The 22,380-nt window shown below is 41.6% G+C and overlaps 1 protein-coding gene across 1 annotated transcript in view; it reads right to left on the reverse strand.

Moving 5' to 3' along the window:
• Nucleotides 1–13,122: 13,122 nt before the first annotated feature.
• TRPC5 (transient receptor potential cation channel subfamily C member 5) overlaps nt 13,123–22,380 on the reverse strand; it is a 94,927-nt gene continuing 85,669 nt past the window's right edge. The window contains exons 7-10 of the mRNA XM_054040192.1: nt 17,821–18,027; nt 17,601–17,642; nt 15,464–15,553; nt 13,123–14,252 (exon numbers count right to left, since the gene is read on the reverse strand). Coding sequence (XP_053896167.1) covers nt 13,518–14,252; nt 15,464–15,553; nt 17,601–17,642; nt 17,821–18,027 — 1,074 coding nt within the window. The 3' untranslated portion in view covers nt 13,123–13,517. The remainder of the gene's footprint in view (nt 14,253–15,463; nt 15,554–17,600; nt 17,643–17,820; nt 18,028–22,380) is intronic.

The following is a 22,380-nucleotide window of genomic DNA, read 5'->3' on the forward strand; positions in this document are numbered from 1 at the left end:
TGTATGACTTACTACCTATGTAACTGGCATGTGTAGTTATTGGAGGGGAGGCGGTTCCTTGAACATGTAGTCCAAGTCTGGGCATGAAAATAACTTGGCTTTTAACTCTTCCATAGGGTCAGACAACACCTTCACACTTTTCTATTAGTAAGCTGGTAGCTCCTGGGGTTATTTTTTCCCCCCTTTTAATGTGTAGCATAACCTGGACAGAATGTTTTGGGTATGTGTTTGCGCACCTAAGTGATTTCACCTTTGGTAAGAAGGGGAGCAGAATAACTTAGTATTGATTTTCAGCATGGGCAATTATTTTCCTTAAGATTGGCTGTCTCTTACCCGCGTGCTCTCTGAAGTACTCAGCATTATGTTGTATTTTTAAAGTGAGTAATTACACTTGACACTGGTAATAGTGTGTGTTGGGTTGTTGTTTTTTTTTATTCTGCAGCATGTTCTGGCAGAGAGTAGGACCAGAGGGCTCCAAATCTGTACAAGTTTATGCTTGCCTTGTAGTTTTTCACACTTTTATATAAAAGGCAGAAGGCCTACTGTAAATAAACTCAGCCACTTCACAAAAATTGTGTGTGAACAACCCTGGACCTTAAGAAAATTCAGATCCAAACATCTCTTACTAAAGTACAATGTTAAAACAAAGTGATCAATAGGGAAAGGTCCTGCATTGCTTGTACTTGAAGTAACATATCAACCGCACATATCGTATATTTGGAGTGAGCAGGCTATACTTTTGCTCTGTATCTACACCTCGTCACCAGACACTAGAATGGATTTAACCAATTAGTGGGCTCTGGGAACCAGATTCTCATTTTAGTTACTCTGGATTTACAACAGTGTAACAATGCAGAGTAACTCCACTGGTGTTACACCTAGGGTGACCAGACATCCCAATAAAATTGGGACCGTCCCAATTTTGAGCTGTTTGTCCCGCATTCCAACCGATCTCTGGTTGGGATGCAATTTTTGTCCCGATATTTTGCGCTGGCTTTTTTTTTTTTTTTGCTCTCTTTCATGCTCCCCTCCCCGCCGGTGTCCCAATATTTTCTTCATCTCATCTGGTCACCCTAGTTACACCCAATGTACCTTGCCCCATGCCTGTACCCTGCACAGGGGACTTTATGTGGGACCTTAGTGCTGCTTGCAGAACACCTGTTAAAGCTGCTGCCTAATCATTGATGATAGCTCAAGTCCTGGTTTGATCTTTGCACATTAACATCCATAACATTCCACACGTCTTTTCAGAAGTCTTTCAATTTTAAAATTAATCCATTATTAAAGACAATGATCATAAATACTGCAGAAAAAAAATCCCCTGTGTAATTCTGTGTGCCTGTGACATTAGGCTTCACTGTTATTAAAGATCAGGCTACAGCACAGTGTTGGTTTCTCCCCTCCCCTCTCTTCCCCCCCTCCCCCCTGCACAGGAGCACTAAACCAAAGGTCTTATAGTAAGCAGCATTTTCAGATCAGTTATCTGTTTTGCTCTGTGCCAAGCCTTCATTTTAATTTTTCTGTCCTCATCAGTATCTCCCTGAATATGATGCAGTCTTTTCTCATTATATATTATAGAAATGTGCTCCCAGCAAAACCTTTGATCCAAACCTTGAAAGGTGTTCAAATTAGAAATCCAAATCTATATTTTCCAAGTGGCTCCTTTCTTCATAATGGAAGGAGATGATAACCTTGGATCCAGACTTTGGGTGGTCTGAAATTGGGATCCAGACTTTTTTTTGCAGCTTGGGTTCCTAGCTGACTGTTTTCGTTATCTATCTGAGCGTGACCGTTAGGGTGTTTGGATTTCAGGGATGAAATCCTGGCTGTATTGAAGTCAATGGGAATTTTGTCACTGACTTTGGTGCTAGGACTTCACCCCAACATACCAGTATTTGCACCCCTCATTGCATATGGTGTTACAAAATGGATGTTCTAGCTACCAGACACTCATTGGCCTAGGTGCTCAGTTCATAAATCTAAGCACATGCACAAGTCTCCACAGTATCACAGGCTTGGAGTTCTCCCAACAGCAATATACCAGAGTTGAATGTGGTTTGGTGTGTGTTAAACCTTCGCAAAGGTTCTGCTGACCATGGTACAGATATACGGATCCATTGCTGTTCATAAATATTTATTATCAATAGGCAGCTGGAAATGTTACATCTGAAAAGGTAGAAACACCTTGAATTTCATTAGACATACATTTTTGGAAAAAAGTAAATGCTTTTTATTTATTTTTCAGTTTACAATTAAGCTAAAAATACACATAAAATATTTTCATTTGTTATGTACATCATTTCTCTTCATTTTTACATGTGTTTGGGAATGATACAGAGTTTGCACTGCTGGCAGAAAATAGATAAGTAGGTAAAACTAACTGTTTGTTTGTTTTTTCCTCCAAGGAGGCTATTATTTAATGGCCAAATCCTGAGCCCTCACTTAGTTTTTACACAGGCAAAATTTCCACGTAAGGGCAACAAGATTTTGACCAAAAGTTTAAAAAACCAAAATTCTCCCACCTATTGTTTTTAATCCTCTGGAGTAAAATGCCATTAAAATAAATATGTTTAGATACCAAACTGTTTCTATGATTAAACTCGGAGAAGATGCAATTGAATGATAAAGACATTGCAAAAAGATGTTATTTGTCAAAATAAGCCCATTCCCCTTGGGCCTGCCATGTAGGAAAATAGAATACTTAAACTTCCTTTACCGTCCTTTCCCCTTCAACAGATCAGTCTATAGTTCCCAGACTATATCATATACATAAATACAGCTTAGCTTTTAAATGAAACTGCATAATACCCCCAAGTAGCTACACTTAAAAAAAGACAAACCTCAAAAACAAAGAATTTTACTCTTAATAGTCAAAAAGGCATCTCCTCTGAATTTTGTTGGCTAAAGATATCACAGTGTTTTGTTAGCTAATTGTGCTAGGAAGGGTGGTTCTTTGATCATCATTCTGTATGTGTGTGTGAGAGAGAGCAACCACATCTTGTCACTCTGTCTATGCCACCAGTGTGAAAGTGAAAAAACAAACAGTAATGGAGGAAGTATTCAGAAGTGGTCTCTGAAGACCATTAGAGGTGCTGTTTTTCATAGCTGCTAAACTGTTCACTAGACATTGATCTCTGGAAGTTTTTCTGGAGGTCACTTTCAAGGTGGTTTCTAACAAGTGAGTTCATGTTCTTTTTCCTCTCTTTTGCTTTGCACACCTTTAAAAATCGAAGGAAGAGTGATGGTCCTTTATTCAACAGGAAAACTAAGATTCTGAAAATAAGGATCCACCACTTCCCCCACATTTCAAACACCTCTGAAGATAAAAGACATTTTCTTTCTTTCTGCATCATGATTTGACTTGGAACATTAATCACTCCTATGGCAAAACACATTATGAATAAAAACACAACTTGATTTAGCCTTGTACGAATGGTACTGTCTAAAACAGGGAAAAGAGTTGTAAGCTAATTTGTACAGGAAAGGGAATAATATAGCCAGATAATATAATATAAAAGGAGTAAAAATGCTTGTTTTGAATGGCACAAGCCAAAAAAAAAAAATCTTGTTTTAGTTCTGGGAAATGATTTCTAGTAATTGGGTTTCATTTAACATGTTTAGTAAACTACAAACTATTTTGGGAACACTTTATTTTAGAAGTTCCATCATTGAGTTTGTTTATTATTTGCTGTAGATTCACTGATTCTAATTAATTTCTCCATTATGCATTTGAGTCTCACAGGTGCTTCCCTATGGGTGACTCTGCTTCGACATCCCAGCTACACTTGTGCTACCTCCCTCTATGACATAAGGCTGCAATATATTGGTGAGACTTGATGTCCATTGAAACCCACTCTTGTGAGGAGAGGAAGGGATAAATTATGCCTTGTCTATTTCAAAATTGGCAGAAGGCATTTTTTGTTAAACAATTTCTTTTAGTAATTCCAGGGTTTTAAAAATGGTTCAGACTTGTTTTCCCATGTGCCTAACCAAACCCATCTAAAACTAGTTTTTAAATGTAGCATGCCACTGGACCGGTAGAAATACTAATGTATTTATGTGGAAATCAGCCATGGAGACTGCATAATGTCTCAAAATTTACGCCTGTGGCAATGCTAATGAGCTAAGGATTAGCACCATATTGGCACTGAACCAAATTCACCAACATTTAACCTTTTCCAGCAAACATAAAATATATATATATAATTTTTTTCTTCTAGATTCCAGTTTTGGAGCAGAAAGGGGAAATGCTGGAAAAGCAAAAGCATTGCAATCCATCCCGAAGTAGGAAGTACTAGTAAGCTCACGAAAATAGCTGGTTCTTGCACAATTTTCCATTTCAGTTTGAAGCCCCAGGAAGAAGTCAATGCTTATCCAAACTAAACCCAAATTCTAAGTCTTTTGCCATTTGCCCATTAGTATAATGCACTGTTCACTTCCCCATAAAAATTCTCAGCACAATCCCAGTGTGAAATGGGCCAAATCTTACAGTCCCTCTGCTCATTCAGTGTAATGGAATGCTAAACTGTATTGTACTGTCCAGCCACTAGCTGGAACTGTGTGTAAAATACCTTATTTAGAGCCAACCTTAGCCATACCTGGCAGAGTATTAAAGGATCTTTAATGAACACATCTGGTATATATAACCAAGCTCTGTAGTCAGTCCATATCTGGTACAGGAACATGACATGGTGTCAGAAGTAAACTAAGAACAGAAAGAGAAGGAACAAAGCAACAAAGGTTACAGGATCTCATGAAACAAGATTTTGCAAGATTTTGCATTGCTACCAAGCTCCACAAAGAAACTGGAGATATACAGGTATCTTCTTTAATTTATGCTATAGGGAAGCAGGCAGAGTATATCTTTAAAGCCTTTGACTTTACTGAAGACAGTCACAGAGATGACTATGAAAGGGTCCGGGTGCTGTGTTTGATGTGTACTATATACCCCAGAGAACTGTGGCTTATGAAAGAGTGTTTTCAACAGAGAATTCAAGAACCAGGAGCAAAGGTTGAATGTTTTATAAGAGCATTGCATACATTGGCTGAAAACTGAGATTCTGGGAATGTAAAATATGAAAATATCAGAGACAAGCTCATTATTGGGTTAACATAAAAAATCTTTCCCAACAGGTACAATAAAGAGAGATTGAACCCTAGCCACAGCTATGCAGATAGCAAAGCAGTCAGAATTAGTCAAACAACGAAACAAAAGGTAGGAGCAACTTGAGAAACCTGAAACTAGCTTAGAAACTGTAAACAGATACTGGAGTGTTAACACCTTGTCGCTGTTAACAGTTATCATAAAACCCCTGAGGCAAGGAGAGAGAACACCCAAGCTAAGAGGGACAAAATCCAGCCTACATGCACAAGATGTGGAACAAGTAATATCTCAAGAGATGATGCATGTCCAGGCAGAGGCACATGGTGTAATAAATGCATGACATTTTTCAGCTGTTTGCGGCACCAAAGCAGTCAGGGAGTGCTCATATTAGAGACAATCAAGATCCATTGTTTCTGGGATCTATCATATGTGACGATGGAGAGCCTGCCTGAAGAGTGAAACTGAATATTCATGGCAAGACTATTGACTTTAAAATTGCCCCAGGAGCTGATGTCACATTCATCTCAGAAGCACTTACAATCACCTTCAACCCCTCCCAGAGTTGAACTCACCTGACACAGCTCTGACTAGCCCTGGAGATATTCTGAACTGCAGGGCCCAGTTCATCACAGAAACAATTTACAGAGACAAAAGCCTGGCATTCAGAGGCCTTGGCTACACTGGCGCAGTACAGCGCTGCAACTTGCTGCGCTCAGGGGTGTGAAAACGCCCCGCCCCCCCCGAGCGCAGTGAGTGCAGCGCTGCACGCTCGGAGAGGTGGAGTACTTGCAGCGCTGTGAGAGAGCTCTCGCAGCGCCGGCGGCGCGACTACACTCGCGCTTCACAGCACTGCGGCGGCAGCGCTGTGAATTCTCAAGTGTAGCCAAGGTCAGAGTGCATGTGATCAGAGGATCACAGACCAACAATCTTTTTAGCTGCAGTGCAGCCAGGATAGGCCAAGTGGGAAAGGGATGGAGGATTGATGATAAGGGGCTTTTGAAAGGAGATCCAGAACAAATCAACTTAAGAGACAATTCTGAACCATACAGTGTAGAAACATCTCTGCCAGAGATACCTTAGAAGAGACTAGCGGCAGATTTTGTGTGAATTCAAAGGACATTGTTACCTGGTTGTCATGGATTGTTTCTATATTATATCACTGGGAAAATAATGTACTTGAAAGACATGTCACAGTGTTATCGAGATACTGAAGTGCACTTTTGCTCACTTCAGTATTCCAGAAGAACTAGTGACAGACAACAGACCACAATTAACTGCAGCAGAATTTGTCATTCCAAATTAAATATGATTTTGATCATATTACTAGCAGCGCATAATACCCACAAGTGAGTAGAGAGGCTGAGAGAGCTATATAGGCAGCCAAGAAAATACTACATCAGGAAAATCCATTCTTTGCTCTTCTGAGTTACAGATCTACACCAATAGCAGCTACTGGATTTAGTCCAGCACAACTCCTGATGGGAAAACAACTCAGAACTACTGTTCCAATTTTGGAAAAGAATCTGTCTCCAAAGTGGCCAGGCATGAAGAAAGTAGCCAAATCAGATAAAAAGGCTAAAAGAGCATATGAACATTTTTACCACAGACGTCTCTCGGAGAACTACTGGGTCTAAAACCTGGTGACACTTTGAATAAAACTGGATGGAGAAAAGGGATGGACAACTCCAGCTGTCATAAAGAAAAAGAATTCAGCACTCTGATTATAAATAATCAAGACTGACAGTGAAGAGTTCAACAGAAACCATCGACATCTACAATTTGTTTCTCAGAAAAAGCAATCAACAAAACAAACTCTACAGATGGCAGAACAAGAACGCGATGACTCAGGGATTCTCGAATGACCACAGCCAGTTGTTGCAGCTAATGGACAGCCAGATGACGAAGTTGTTTCGTGTTCGGGTCAGATAATTAGAAAACCAGTACAATTAAGAGACACTTAACACTGATACGTACTGAACTTCAAAGATAATGTGATATTGTAAATTGATATTATACTGTTTAGCCACTAGGTGGTACTGTGTGTAAACACCGTATTTAAAGCTAAACAGCTATACCTGGAAGAGCATTAAACGATCTTATGATGAACATGTCTGGTGTGTATAACCAAGCTCTGTAGCTAGTCCATATCTGGTACAGGAACATAACAGTCTGCACTCAGATTAAAATCCTTTTGAAGTAGATTAGAACTTTTCCCTGAGTAAGGACTGCAGAATTTGGACCTAAGATGGAAGCAAATAAAAATAGCCTCATGTAAGCTGCCCATGCAAATCTATGGCCACATTTGGGAGTGGTGAAGGAAGAAAAAACATGAGTTCAGTGTAATGTATGTTATATAGACAACAATAGGAAACATTTCTAGCAGGGTAGGACCTGAATCTCTTCCCATTGAAATAAATTGGTTTGCAATTGATGTCACAAGGATCAAGATGGGGCTTCACTCACAACTTCTACGGGAGTTACACAACTTTTTCCTTGTACATGATGCTGTGCTACATCTCATAATACAATTGTAAAGTGTAATTGTACAGCGGTTACACAATTCCCATACTACACGAGCATTCCCTTTTTTGTGTGCTACGCATCCCTATTGATTATGTTAACTCCATGTCAGTAATAGTGATTTTCAGACATAGCTCCCATTGCCAGCAATGGGTGATGCATCAGACCACTCACTCTATGGGGTTAATTATATATGGTAAAAGTTATCCTATTCCTATTCAAATTGCTTGCCATATGTACATGCAGTAATGCTAGACTGTACATGAAGCCCTCTTGTTACATGTCTAGTGCATTAACCAATTTTAATCTCTAAAATGTAAGGTGTTTTATTTATACACTAATTATATATCATTTATTTAAATATTACAACTCTTGATATTTACATTTCTTTCTATTTCTGCTAAAAATATATTACATATCATACCATTAGAAAAAGAATGTGGAACACAAATAAGTACAATAAAGTAACATTAAGGGTGAGACATAATCCCATGAAAGCAAGGATGTTCAGAGTTTAGGCTGCTAGGTCACCCTGCTCTTGGTACCTGTCAACTGCAGAAATTTTCCTAAATCCTCCCATCTGACAAGCTTTGTGGAAAGCTGTCACAATTGACAGATAAAGCCTTACCTGAATTAGTTGTAAGAAAATAAATGAAAATATTTTACTAATATTGTCTGCTTACTGTATACAGCGCCTTTAATCTGAGGATCTCAAAAGTGCTTACAAACATTAGATAATTAAGACTCACAGCCCCTCTCCCCTGCGAGGTAGGTACGAATATTATCCCTATTTTACAGATGGGAAAACTGAGGCATAAAGAGTGGCTAAGTGACTTGCCCAAGGTCACCTAGTGAATCAGTAGCAGAGCTGGGAATAGAACCCAGGATCCTTGACTCTTGGTCCTGTGCTCTAATCACTAGATATGCTTCCTCTGTAGAGATCACTTATGTAAATATTCAAGTATTTGTATATCTACTGATGTCTGCAATAAGAGTCTGCAAAGATGTCTTTACTTAATTTCCTGTTTCTGAAATGGGTTCTTTAATCTCTGACCTCAGTATAAACACCTCAGTTTTACTTATACTACATCTTAAATGTAATTGTGTGGTGTCATGATCAGTGGTTCCTTTTTTGAGAGTGTCACTTTGAAGAGTTGGGAGATCATATGTAATTTAGGAGCAATCTCACATGAAAAGAAATCTAAAGATCTGCAGAAGGGTGTAAATATTCTTAACTTTGAGTTTCTTTGCACATGTTGAGGGTTAGTGTTGAAACACAAAGAATAAAGGCCAACCAGAGCTGTGAGTGCGGAACTGATGCGTGCAAAAAGATCTACCCCCTACTACTACTTTCCAAGGAAATTCTCAACATCACACTAAATTTTACTCTCAGCCACACCCATGGGCAATCTAGAGAACAAAAAAATGTTTCAATGAATATTTCAACTACAAAATTTCTTTTCAACCAAAACAAAATGTTTAAATGGAAAAATCTTCATTTTGGTCAAAGTTTTGGGATTCTTTGACTCAATTTTTTTTAACCAAAAACAATTTTTAAATAAGAAAATAACTTTTTTTTCCAATTTTCACTTTTGGTTTTTATTTAAGAAAAGATTTTTTTCCTCGGGAAACTTACCATAAAAAATAGTTGGTGTTTTTTAACTGGCTTTAGTACAACTAACTACAGAGGGGTCCTACTGCCATAGTTGAAGAGAAATTTGCTCTTATTTAGGGAGTGAAAATTATCTGAGCCACAAAAATCCCCAGAAGACCCAGTCAAGGGGCCATGGTGGCACAACATACCGCTCTCCCTCAACTTAACTTTACCATGGATCTTTGTGTCCTTTGTGGGCACAGCAAGGCAAAACATCTAATGCTGTTTGCACGGATGGGGTTTATGAATCCAGAAGTCACTATTGCATTCTGTTTATGCATTGCTATGAAGTGGCAACTACGTTGCATTGTTTGATGTGTGAATTGGCCGATACAAAAATGCTGCAGTTGAATGACAGGCTGTAATCGCAGTGTGCTCACTGTCCTGATGGAAGTAAAATCCCTTCCACACTCAAAGAGCCATGAACCCTGATTGTAGCCCAGTCTCCTTGAGTTCAGCTGATAGAATCTGCATTGCCATCCCAGTAGTGATTTTTATTCTTACTTGCTAGGCAGGGAACAGAACTACGGCTGGCCAGCCCCGTTCAGAGTAAGATTCATAAACTACAAAGTCGGTAGGTGAAGCATGAGGGGATTTCGGACACTATCTCTGCCTCCAGCTAACTGCTCTGTCAAATGCTTGCATTCCTAAACAAATGCTCGGTCAGGTTGGTTTGTAAGTCTTCAGAAAGTGCTTGCTCTTGGGTGGGGATGCTCCTTTCATTATTCCCTCCAATCCACCCTGAATACCATCCTTGTGCATAGCTGGCTTTGGGGTATGAGTATGAAGGGAGGCTGGATGTGTTTATGAATGAGCAGCAACCACCCTCTCGTCCTGGGAATTTGCACATTTTTGGTGTGCTTCGTTCCCCCTCACAAGAAGAGAAAATGTAGCATCAAAGACAATTCAAACCACCTTGTAAGCATGAGAGCCTGAAAGCTGTTGAGCTGATGGTGAAAAGTGCTTTTCACTATGCCTTAACTGCAGGACAGGCTTAAATATTTCGGGCTGAATGTTGCATGGGGCTCCAGTAGCATAGCCAATGCAATTTGCAATCAGGAACTCTACACCAGTGGCTCATCTTGCTGAAAACCAGAGCTGGCTTAGAGCCACAAAGACCAGACTGAGCTGCACTGAAACGTTCCAGAACGTTGCGTGCTGAGACCCAAGGTTTTGTTTTGACCCATAATAGAGATAGAAGCTAGTTGCAAATTTCAGATTTATAGCTGCAATTTTCTGAAAGCTCTTGGGTCTAGGATCCCGGATTTTTGGTTTGGGCTCATCCGTACTGAGAGGCGACCTCATTTGTAACATATGGGTGTCCAAAGGAACCATCTGCCAAAACAGCTTTCCTACTGGCAGAGAAACTGATATTTAATAATCAGGCAAAATGTGTCATGCTTGGGCGTTTTAAAACAGGAAAAGTGCTACTGTATCTGGGAGTCCCTGGCGCTCCAGCCACTTTTCAGAAAAAATGGGTGTCACCAACTGTAGACTCAGATGTTCACCATGTTATTACAGTAAACTCTTCTCCAAACACAATCCACAGCCATGTGCAGTTAGGACCTGATCCTGGAAGTCTCAATTCCATTCCCTTCAGCAGGAACTGAGCTAGCTTAACACCTCCTAGGATCAGAACCCTGGAGATCACTGCCCTGAGCTAACCAGGGTAGCTTTCTTTTAAGGGAATCTATGTATCAAATCAGGGGTGCCCCTTACATCTGTCTGTATTTCTCTTGGGGAGAATACATGCTGCCCCACGTGCTCTACTGAGCTCCCTTCTTGAGCCACTAGCCTCTGCACATTCAGGCCCTGATTTAAACAAATCACTTAGGCCTTGGCTACACTGGTGCTGTATAGCGCTGCAACTTGCTGCGCTCAGGGGTGTGAAAACGTCCCCGTCACCCCCGCGCAGCGAGTGCAGCGCTGTAAAGCACCAGTGTAATCAGCGCCTGCAGCGCTGCGAGCTACTCCACTCGGAGAGGTGGAGTACTTACAGCGCTGGGAGAGAGCTCTCACAGCGCTGGCGGCACGACTACACTTGCGCTTCACAGCGCTGCCGCGGCAGCGCTGTGAATCCCCAAGTGTAGCCAAGGCCTTAATATCCTCCTGCAGGTCTACTTCCACCGTGATTCCTGTAAGAAAGCAACTGACTAATGGCACGGGAGAGGGGTGATTGGTGCTAGTCTACATATCTCAGCAGCAACAACCAAGAAAGTTCTGTTATCAAGCACTGCGCTATCAGAATCGCCATCTTCATCAACTGTATGTTGTATTACATCCCTTCCCCTTTGTCTGTGTGTCTCCTTAAGGCTGTGAAGCTGTTTGGGGCGGGGACAGTACCATCCTTTATGCTTACACAGCACCTAGCAAACTGTAGCACTACTGCAAACAAATACTAAGGGATATCTACTGCCGTGTTCCATTTTGGTGCAGCTAGAATAGAACCTGCAATGGGCAAAGTTCAAAGGCTGGTTTTAAGGAATGCAATTAATGAAAACAAGGCAGATGTTCTTTCTTAGCGCTTGATAGCACAGCAGGAGATCAGTTTTCTGCCTAAAACATTGTACCATCCCGGACTGAAAAATCTGTAGATAACAAAAAGTTAAGGCAGCACTAGAGATGGGCTGAAACCACAAAATTCAGATCTGAATTTCAAACAGCAAGAGATTCAGGGCGGCTCAGATGTGGGGCTTTGGTGCAACCCATTACAAAGATATAGGAGCCATTTTTAAATTTCAGATGGTGGGTTGTATTTCAAACACAGGCAGGGATGTTTGGATCTTGGATTGTAGTTCAGTCCCATCTTTATGCAGAGCCCTATAACTATGCCAGTCCCTCAATTTCTCTTTCAGTGTAAAAGGAGTAAGTAACTCTACTTCTAATGAGAGGGATAGCAGATTACTAAATGTATCTGATAAACGAAAAATAAGATCAATATAAGCAGAGCACGTAACTTAATAGAAGATGGTAACTGGCTGATAAACTTTTCTCATTTCAGTAATAGTTTACATTGAGACTATAATGTACAACCTTAAAAACACACACAAGTGAAATAATCAGAGGCTGTATTGCTTAAAAAAGAAAAAGGCCAGTTATAAGTGGAAACCCCTTCTGACAATTCTTCCAGTTTGGCTCTTAGTCTCCAGTTAAGCTACTTTTCACTAGCTGGTACTGTGGAGCAGTGAAATGAGGAGAATGTGCAACATGCAGCAAGGGTGGCTTGAGCGGAGGTCCATGAGTTCCACTGCACCCACAAAAATGTGGCCCAGATAAACTGGTGTGCACTGGGGGCACTTCTTCAGGGCCCTCAGTTCAGGTTTGGCCCGGCTGCCCCCCTTGGTAATAAGGGGGCGACTGGGACAAATTTGAGTCGGGGGTGGTGTGACCTGGTACACAGGTTCACAGACCCACTCGGATTTTGTGCTTGCCATTGATAGTGCAGGGAGTGACTCACCTACCCTGGCCAAATCCAGATCTCACTTTGGATGAGGCTCAAGGTGACTGGGTCAGGGATACAGCTCCCACCAGCAGCGGGGCTGGAGCTCGAGGAGAGGCTGGACCAGCCCCCAGGCTGCATACACAGCAGCGGCCCCCCAGTCCCCATGGAGAGGAAGCAACCCCCCTAGGCCTTTGACTTCCCCCATTCCCGTGGGGAGAGAAATGACCCCCCCCGGCCCTCTTTGACTCCCGATCTCCTCCCCACCTCCCGTTCCTGCAGGAAGAGCAGCGACCCTCAAAGGCCTAGGTCTACTATGATCCCCCTACTTTCTCCCCCCCAATCACTGCACCCATTGAATCAAGAGGCAACATCTGTCTCTGACAACCAGATAGTTTAGATTAGGAAAGAAACTATACAGGTCCTTTACTCTGCCACCAAAATGTCTGAGGTTTATGGGATCTGAAGACTTGATCTGCATCAGTAAAAGAACCTTGGGGGTTACAGTAAGCGCATACAGGCTAAGCATAACAATTGGTAGGGAACAGCAGTCTGCACCTCTGCTGCTTAGTATTGAACATCCTTAAAATTGGCCCAAACTGGTAAATAGTTCAGCATCGGTGAGTGTAAAAAGGCAAATAAAAAAATGTGGTAAAGGTGGCTATAAAACAGGCTAAAATAACTAGAGTTCTACACCCGATGCTAGGGACCGAAAGGGAATCCTGACTCTGAATCATCGGTGATAGCAAACAATTACAAATATTTAGCTATGTTCTCTAGCAGGTGTTTAATAGCTTTACTTATAGCCGAGTTGTAATATGATCTTCCTGCCCATCTTTCCACTGGTTTATAAGCAAGTCACAGGTCTCTCCCCAGGAGTCAAACACATCCTCGGTGGAGTCTATAAGTTTGGAATTAGAGGAACAAATATTGGAAGCACAGTGAAGAGAGCTGGTACAAACCATAGGACATTCCTTGCTCTGTCCAGTAAGTCTCATGTTCCCACTGTAGTCCACCTCATTGAGGTTAATTTCACTTTTGGAACAGTTCTCTTCTCTCTCTTTATCGATCTGAGAATATTTAATGTCTTGCCACATGTAATGTGGCTGAATAACTCCATCTGAAATAGTGTACATAGGCTCTGAATTTGGCTCAGGCACATGTCCATTCATCTTCGAGAAGAGGAGACCCAGTCTTTTGAAAGACTCTTTCTTGGAGCTCGAAAGTCTCTGAACCCTATTCCCGTTTCGGACGAAAGAGCGCTTATTTATTCCGTTGCTTTTTGGTTTCTCTTCCACAATTTCGATCCCAGACATAGTTTTAATCAGAGCTGACACCTTGAAATCTTTTTTCTTGTTGTCTATATTGAAAGAAACACTCTTGGCTTTAGCTTTTTCTCCAGCACCATCCTCATTGGTTTCATCCTTTTGGGAGACCTCTGTGCTGCTAGTAGAGTAACTTCTCCTCTGGGGTTTCCTGTTTCCCAAGAGGTCAAGAACTTCATAGCGAAAGCTAGATATGTCCTGCTTTAATTCCTAAGGCAAGGGGGAAAATGAGTTACACTCAGAAGCTTCATCTGTGACATGAAAGAATGATTGTATTCCCCTGAGAGGAGTGTTCAAAGTTATGCAAATGTCTGATACCAAATCACTATGTACAAGAATACCAGATAAATCTTTCATTATTCAGCGGCTGAAGGAACATTTTAGTAATTCTGTGCCTAGAGAGAGAGCCTCTCTAGATCTCTATGTCTCTAACAGCCATTAGACCAGCCCTCTTGACACCAAGAAAAAAAAGGAATCATTGTTTTTTAAAAACCTAATGAAGGTGTTCACGCAAGGGGTGAATGGGGGCGGGAGGGGGCTCTGCTGAAATTTACAAGCATTAATGTGACTCAGTCTTAGTTGATGGGCCCCACATTTAACTTGGGTGACAAACGTTTCCCTCTTTGGGGCTGACTCCCCCAGAAACTCAAGCATACTAAGGAAAAGATATAGCCCATCTGTCACACACACACACTGTGATGTTTAATCTGTTGATTGTCATCTAAGGGCTGGTCTACACTGGGGGGGGGGCGGATCGATCTAAGATACGCAACTTCAGCTACGCGAAGTATCTTAGTTCGACTTACATGGCCGTCCTCACGGCGGCAAGTCGATCGCCATGGCTCCCCCATCGACTCCACTTACTCCTCCCACCGAGGTGGAGTACGGGCGTCGATTCGGTGATCGATTTATCGCGTCTAGATGAGACGCGATAAATCGATCCCCAATAGATAGATTACTGTCCGCCGATCCGGCGGATAGTGTAGACGTGGCCTAAGTCTGTCTCTTCATGGCTGCCTTTGATTGGTCTGAGACCTTGCATAATCATATTCCTTGCCACTGGTGTTATTGTTCATACACACAATCTTTGGTCTTATCTAGACTAGCATTTAAAAGAGTGATGTTAAATGAAATTAGCTCAATCTGATTAACACCTTCTAAAATCCTAGTCCAGACAAACCGATTGCACTTTAGAACATGCTAAACTACTAAAGCCTAGAGGGAACCAGAGGGGGACGGGGACCTTGCCTGCTCACAAGAATGCACATAGACATACATGTCACAGGTATGCTCAGAACAAATAATACTGGATAATCCTTTCATCAGTAGGTCTCAAAGTGCTTTACAAAGGAGGTGGCATCACTGAATGTAGCAAAAGGAATTGTTATGAGAGGCAACTGTATTACAGAATAATGGATTACCTTAAAATTTTCTTCAGTTAATCCCTCGTTGGTTTTGGAATTTCGTATCATTGCTGCAACATATCTTTTCACTAGATTTCTGATCACTTCCTGAAACATAAAAGAACATGAATGATTCAGCTACCTACTTATTGAGGCCAAACGGGGCAGTCTCATTGTGTTTTCACTATCTGTGACGTCTCTGTCCCACTGTTTGTGGAGTCACAGACCTGCCTTTGGTGTTGAAAAATGGGACATGTTCTTTCAAACATAATGAAGCATTATACAGAGTTATAGATCTTGCATCTTGAAAGCTCAGCAGTTAAGCATAATAAGTCAAAGTCCTGTACTTGCGTTGTGTGTATGTAACAATGCTTGTGTGAGAAGAGATTTCATGCCTCAGCCTTCTTAATTCGATACATGATTTCAAGCCACTTAACTTCTCTGCCTTGCTTTCCCCATTTGTAATATGAGGATAATTACCCACATCGCGGGGATAATATGAGTCTTAATTGGTTAAAGAATGTCAAGTGCTTTTAAAATTACAGTACAAGTCTCATATATATGCCAGGTATTATGGAACTGTTAAATATGTCACTTGGAGATTTGTTTTTCCCACACTCATGAGTCATGGACATCTCCATAGCGAAACAAATACATTTACTGAAGAACAGCCAAAACTTGCTAGATTCATTTCGAGCCACATTAGTCCACATGGATATAAACTGGGGTCCCATTGAAGTACATGGGAACCACGGACATCTATCCAAGGGTATAGTCTATCCTGAGGGTGATCAGTCTAACATATGTTAACGGCTCCATCCTGTGAGGCTCCCAGACCTTGAGCACCTATTACTGGTACTGGGATCTGAGGATGCTCTCCACTTCATCGGATAAGCTCTTAGTGACTTGCCCCAGGTCTCTGACTCCTTCTGTGGTCCTGGGCTATTCAATTCAGACTGAATTTTTGGTGGGAAGAGATCCATTTGTGCAAATAAAAGTATGTGCCCATTTGCCCCTGCCTTTGTGCATGTTATTGCTATAATTACATAAGCAAATTGGCTTTTAGCCACTGTAGATGTGTTCACAAACACAGGTGTGCAATTGAACACACATTTTTCAGCATGTCAGTAGGCCTCTTCCCACTCCAAATGTTGCCCTCAACCTCTCTGTGCCTGTAAGTGGGGAGAGTAAATCTAGGATGCATGTCCCTCAGGCAGATTGTCAAGGTGAATTATTTAGGGCAGGATGTTCAAAGGAAGCCTTAACTCCAGGGGCATCTTTGAAAATCCTCTTTGTCAACATCCCGGTGAAGTCAAAAAGCTCCGAGAACTACATTTTCAAGAATGACCGTGGATGCCTTGACTTTGTGGTGCCCAGCTTCAGACAGATAAGAGAGGCCTGAGTTTCAGAAAAGTACCAAGCGCCTGTTCTCTGAAAACAAAGCCCCTTTAAGGTGTCTCAATTTTAGACATCTAAAAAGTGAAGCACCCAAAAGCATGAGTCACTTGTGAAAATTTGGCCCGATGTACTATGTAACATCATTCAGAGGATTTATTATTATTATTGTTTTTCCTTCCAGAATACTGGTATAATGCATTCAATTGGGTTCAAGCAGCTGGTATTGTAAATACACATTCATCCCGTTATAAGTTGAATCTGATGAATTCTTGAACCCAGGCAGGCTAAGAATAAATAGAAGCTACAAAAGTCTTTGCAGTAGAAGAAAACATTCCTCTCATCTGAGCCTTCCTCAGTCGTAAAAAGACCCCGATTGCTCCTTATTTGTGATGAGTCTCTGAATTCGTTGCAAAAATAAGGCTAAGCTTTTTGACTTTTTAAAGCAGCAATTTTGATGAGGATTTCACTTCACCGCGTGACCAGGCATGAAATCTTGGCTCCACTGAAGTCAATGGGAATTTCACCCAGCTTTTGCACTGTATTTGAAAAGGTGAAAGGCCACAAGTGAGTTGCTGACCTGAGCCGCCCAGACCATTTGGAAGAAGCCATGCATATTTTATTCCACAATGAGCCGAAACCTCTTAGCGCTTGTACACGTGTCAAAATACATTACAGCACTTTGCAGCCAGCAAGGTGTCACGAATCAAGCACGAGCAAGAAATAGGCAATAAATGACTTAATGTACTGGAGGCTTTACCTGGTAATGTTGATTCTGAATCAGGTTGTCAGCATGCCGTTCCTGCAATTAAATAGGTACATGTATATTACATGGGCATCAGTCACGTCTCCCACTGGCTCTTTGGAAACTGGCACAGCAGTAGCCCACTACTAAAAGCAAAGGGATACTGGAATCTGTGAGCCTGAATTAATAACTAATACTCTGGGCAAATGAAATACTAAAATATAAGGCTCCTTACTGTGAATGTTTTTAGGTTTTCATGCCTCTTCTGTTCATCCTCAGAGTCCATGTCTGGGCACAGTTGATTGTGGATCCACTTACAAAGATACCAGATTGACTTGGGACTTGGAATAATATTAAATGGAGGTGGCAGAGTGCCACCTTCATCAAAGTAACTCATCCACAGCTTTGTCCGTGCAAACTTCCACTCAATATCCGCGTGGTCCTGGGAAAGATGGAAACAAAATGTTACTAGCTTCAGGCAAGCTGCGTTAGAGGGCACATTGACAACTACTGGATATGTATCAGCTTAAAGGTTGAGTCCTGCGAGAAGGTATCTGTATTAATTCACATGTACTGAAGGGGATCTCACATGATGAATGAGAGACGAGTTCAGTTCCTCTATAGCCCTTGTCCGTGTAAATACAAAATTGGTATGAAATGTAGCATAATACTGAGAAATGCAGCAACACCAACATTTAGTGAAAAGTGTTTCCCATGTTCGTCATTTAAGATTTGTCCTGCCACTATTAATGGTTTCATTGACACCTAAAGCTGAGCAAGGAAAACCATTCCTTAGGCTGAGCTAGCACCAGTGAAGTCATCCACTATGAGAGGAGAAAAAAGAACTTTTCAACTCTTCTTTTCAAATATCATTGTTTTCCCTTTCCTAGTCTGCAGGTGTATAGAGACACTTCTCTGGGAAAGGATCTTAAACAGTTGTTGTGTTTTGTTTTTAAAGCTACTCTTATTTTAGGGCTCTTATAAATTTTAGATACAATAAAATCAATCTTGATAAAAAGGATACATTTTATTGTGCACTAGAGTCTGCATCATACTTATGCAAAGTTAAAAACACAATTAGATGCATTTTGCCTATTTTTCCATTTTCATCCTCATTGGAATAGTTCACATGTATCTAGTGCATTGCATCCAAAGACCTCAAAGTGCTCCACAAAGATGGGTAAGTTATTAGCCCCATTTTCCTGTTGCACAGAGAGGTGACCTGACTGGCCCAAGGTCACAATCAAGAATGATGGCCCTACTTTGCTGGGTACTGTATTAACACGTAACACAAAGATGATTCCTGAGCCAAAGAGCTTAAAATCTAAATCTGTGAAATGTCTATCCATAAAAGGGGTTTGGAAGCATTGTTTCCTGTCTATGGTAATAAATCTCACATTATCTGCGGAGAGACACATCTGACTTGAGCCAGGATTTATAGACACCCTCCAGCTTTTCAAACCGGATCATGTGCTATGTCTTTTGTACTTTAATTTAAAAAGTGTCACTGTTTCATATGCTATGTAGAAATCATACTACTGGGCACAAAAGGAAGAAGATTGCTTGAGTCCTTCACTCAGAACAGTACTCCACACAGCTTACAACGTGACTCTGAATTGCAATGGTGAGGATGTACATTATGTATTGTTATCCACACAGGGTACAGCACTGGGCTGAGAGCTGTGACACTGAAGCTGTTTGGCTGTTTAGCATTTATGTTAACACTACCTCACATCAGATGACAATATGGCCTGATTCACACTGCGCTGGGAGGGGGCAGCCATGGAATTTTCTGCTTGTGCAGCCATTTCCATGAAGGGTGGCGTCTGCAAACCCATCGGACTGGGATGCTGGTCCCCAGAGCTGAACACTGGAGGAAAAGTGTAGGGTGAGGTGATGTGATTGGTTGCATGTGAGCATGTTTGTACTAAGCATTCACTAACTACAGCACAGCACTGATGCTGGCTAAGGTTCCACCTACACTATGATAATGGGCACACTGGGTTCTTGGCTACATGGCATTGTCCTGACTTGGTTAAAATACAACCAGGTCTTGCCAGTTGAGATGGAACAGAACCATGTTTTGATCCCGTATCCACATCATGCTACAGCTCTGGATTTCAACAGGGCTGCAGCATAAGTCAGGAACACATTCAGTTCAGCCCACACAGGAAGCATGTCAGATCAGCACCACACTGTAGCAGGGGCGTTGAGACCATTGAACCAAACTGCAAACCCCGTATATGATGGAAACCACTTCAAGCTGCAGCACCCCTATTTCCAGCACCTATGCAGTGTAGCCAGGTTTTCCGCACTGGTAGCTTTCTAAACATAGGTGGGATCATAGAGGCGGTTTGCCTTGCCCTTTGGCCTATGTTACATTTTGACCAGATCCTCTGGATGGGCATAACAATAAGTAGCACCAAAAGGCATTAAAAGAAACAGCATCTTAACTTAACAGACAATTGGAGCCGAGATATATGCAGCCGCATGAAAGCTTTGTAGGCAGCCTTCTCCCAGGGAATCTACTGGAGCTGTGCAGGAGGGTTGCATAGAAAGTAACCAGACCCACAGAACCCTGGCTACTACAATAGCCAACAAAGATTTCTCTTCCTCATTGGCCAGAAGGGCTGTACTATCCGGAGTACAGAGATGCTAGGAACAGCAGCCTGAGCGATGCTAATACTTTTAAATGGCCTCCGTTTACTGGGGAATTAAACTTTGCACTGAATGATGATGAATTTTAAATGCGAGACAAATTTTTGGAAAGGAAAGGTGGGAGAGAATCCTTTTCCCGGCGCACGTCTGTGTGTGCATAAGTGCACAGACATTCACAGTATCACAGCTCCACTTCCTGCACTTTGCAACATTTTGTTATATGTTTGCAAAACTTTCATGCTGATACCTAATCCCCCCAGCAAAACTCAGCGCAAGGCCGAACATACTAAACACTTACATGTCTAAAATCATCCCAAGTGCTCTTTTATTAGCCTTTTTATCCATGTGGCTGATCCCAGGTATTTTAGTAAATATAGCAATGTGGTAAAGAGCTAGCAAGTCTTTATTTATTATTGGACAACTGCTTTGCCTAGTGTTATATTTTAGGCCAGGCACTGAAGTGTTTGTTATTTCACAGAGCAGGTACATGGACGGAGTTGAAATCCATGAAAATTGTTGTTTTCCTGTGGACTAGAAGAGACCAAAGTTGATATGTTGTTGCAACTACTATTCTAATTTGCCTCTATGTGTTTCTAGGTCAGAGACAGGAATGGGAAAAGAAACTAGCTTCAGAGATACTAGAGAGAAGGCTGTCAGAAACTGCTGATCAGCTTGTGTCCTGTAACAGGAGATTTGATAGCCCTTGTATAGATTACCCTAGTTTGTGTCATTGCAATTTCTATTCTTATTCATGTGTCTAATTTTCTTTAATGTCACTAAGTTATTTGTTTCAATAATGTTCTGCAGTTGCAAGTTGCACAGGTTAGTCATATGTTGTACAGAGAAGTATTTCTTGATTCACAAACCCAAGTCTCTTTTGCTACAGCTTCTGGTTCTTCCCTTGTGCTACTTTCTTGCTCTTTGTGGGTCACTCTAATCTTCTGGCCACTGGTGCATCAGCATTTAAAATAAACACAAGAATGGCTAGAAGATGGGATTGTTCTGCATTTTTCTTTCCTTTTTTAATGGTTTTCTGTATATTTTGAGTATGACCTTTGAATCTGTATGTAGCTTAGTGTTCAAACCCCATCCAGGGATTGGCAGAGAGCTCTCTCTCTCTCTCTCTCTCTCTCTCACACACACACACACACACACACACACAAGATCACAATTGCCCACTCTGGCTTGCAAGGTCTGATAGGGTAGCAGGGCTTGGCCAGCTGTGGTGAATTGGTGGTACCTAATTTCCTCCAGCATGTTATAAGAAGGCTGAATGCTGGCTGGAGGACCTAGTTGGTAGTGGGAGATAAGTGGTTGTTGCAGGGAAGAGTTATTAGGAAGGAGGCAAACAGCTAGTTTTTTGTTGTTGTTTTGTTCGGGGTGGGGGGTTTTAACCAAACTGACATTTTGTCTGAATTAAGCCTTTTTAATTTCTCCATTTCAGACCAGAATAGGGCCCGGGGTGTGTGTGGGTGTATGTGTGAAGGGTGTGGTGTGGGTGTAAAGTTTTGGGGTAATTTTGTTTGGCCCCTGTAAAACTAAATGTGCCCATCTCTTGGGCTGGGAGAACCCTGGTCCCAAATCCATTTAAGCTTCACCTGATTTGTCACACACATGCAACTCTAGTATGATTTCTTTTAAAAAGACAAACAACTTGCTAAAATCTAACCCAGATTACCCAATCTTGTCCTCATTTGCTACTGTGAATTCCCCGGAGATTCCAAATCAAGCTTGTTTCCGTTATTTGCACAGCTGTTTTGAGAACCAGAATGATAAGGGCAAAGCTATTTTGGTGGTAGTTTTACACTGGGACTGTGCAATGGAAAGGCTATTTATTTTACTGAGAGCATTTGTGTGTGCCAGGCAACTACCCTTTCCATATTCGAATCCCTCCTTAGAACACGGGTCAGAGGCAAAGTTGTTCAGTGATCACCTACCACAAAGCAAAGTACTTTTTAAAAAACCATCTGTCCTGCTTTGAGTTTTGTGCTTCACTGATCACTCAGTGCATTATAGGCCAAACTCATTCCTTCAGCGCACTGAAGTTAGTGCAGCTATCCCAGGGATGAATATGGCCCTATGTATTTGACTTTGTGATCAGCTCAGTCTTGAGTGTAAGTTCCTCAGGGAAGGGACC

This window comes from Malaclemys terrapin, chromosome 9, assembly GCF_027887155.1.
Source record: "Malaclemys terrapin pileata isolate rMalTer1 chromosome 9, rMalTer1.hap1, whole genome shotgun sequence".
In the NCBI taxonomy this organism is placed as follows: domain Eukaryota; kingdom Metazoa; phylum Chordata; order Testudines; family Emydidae; genus Malaclemys; species Malaclemys terrapin.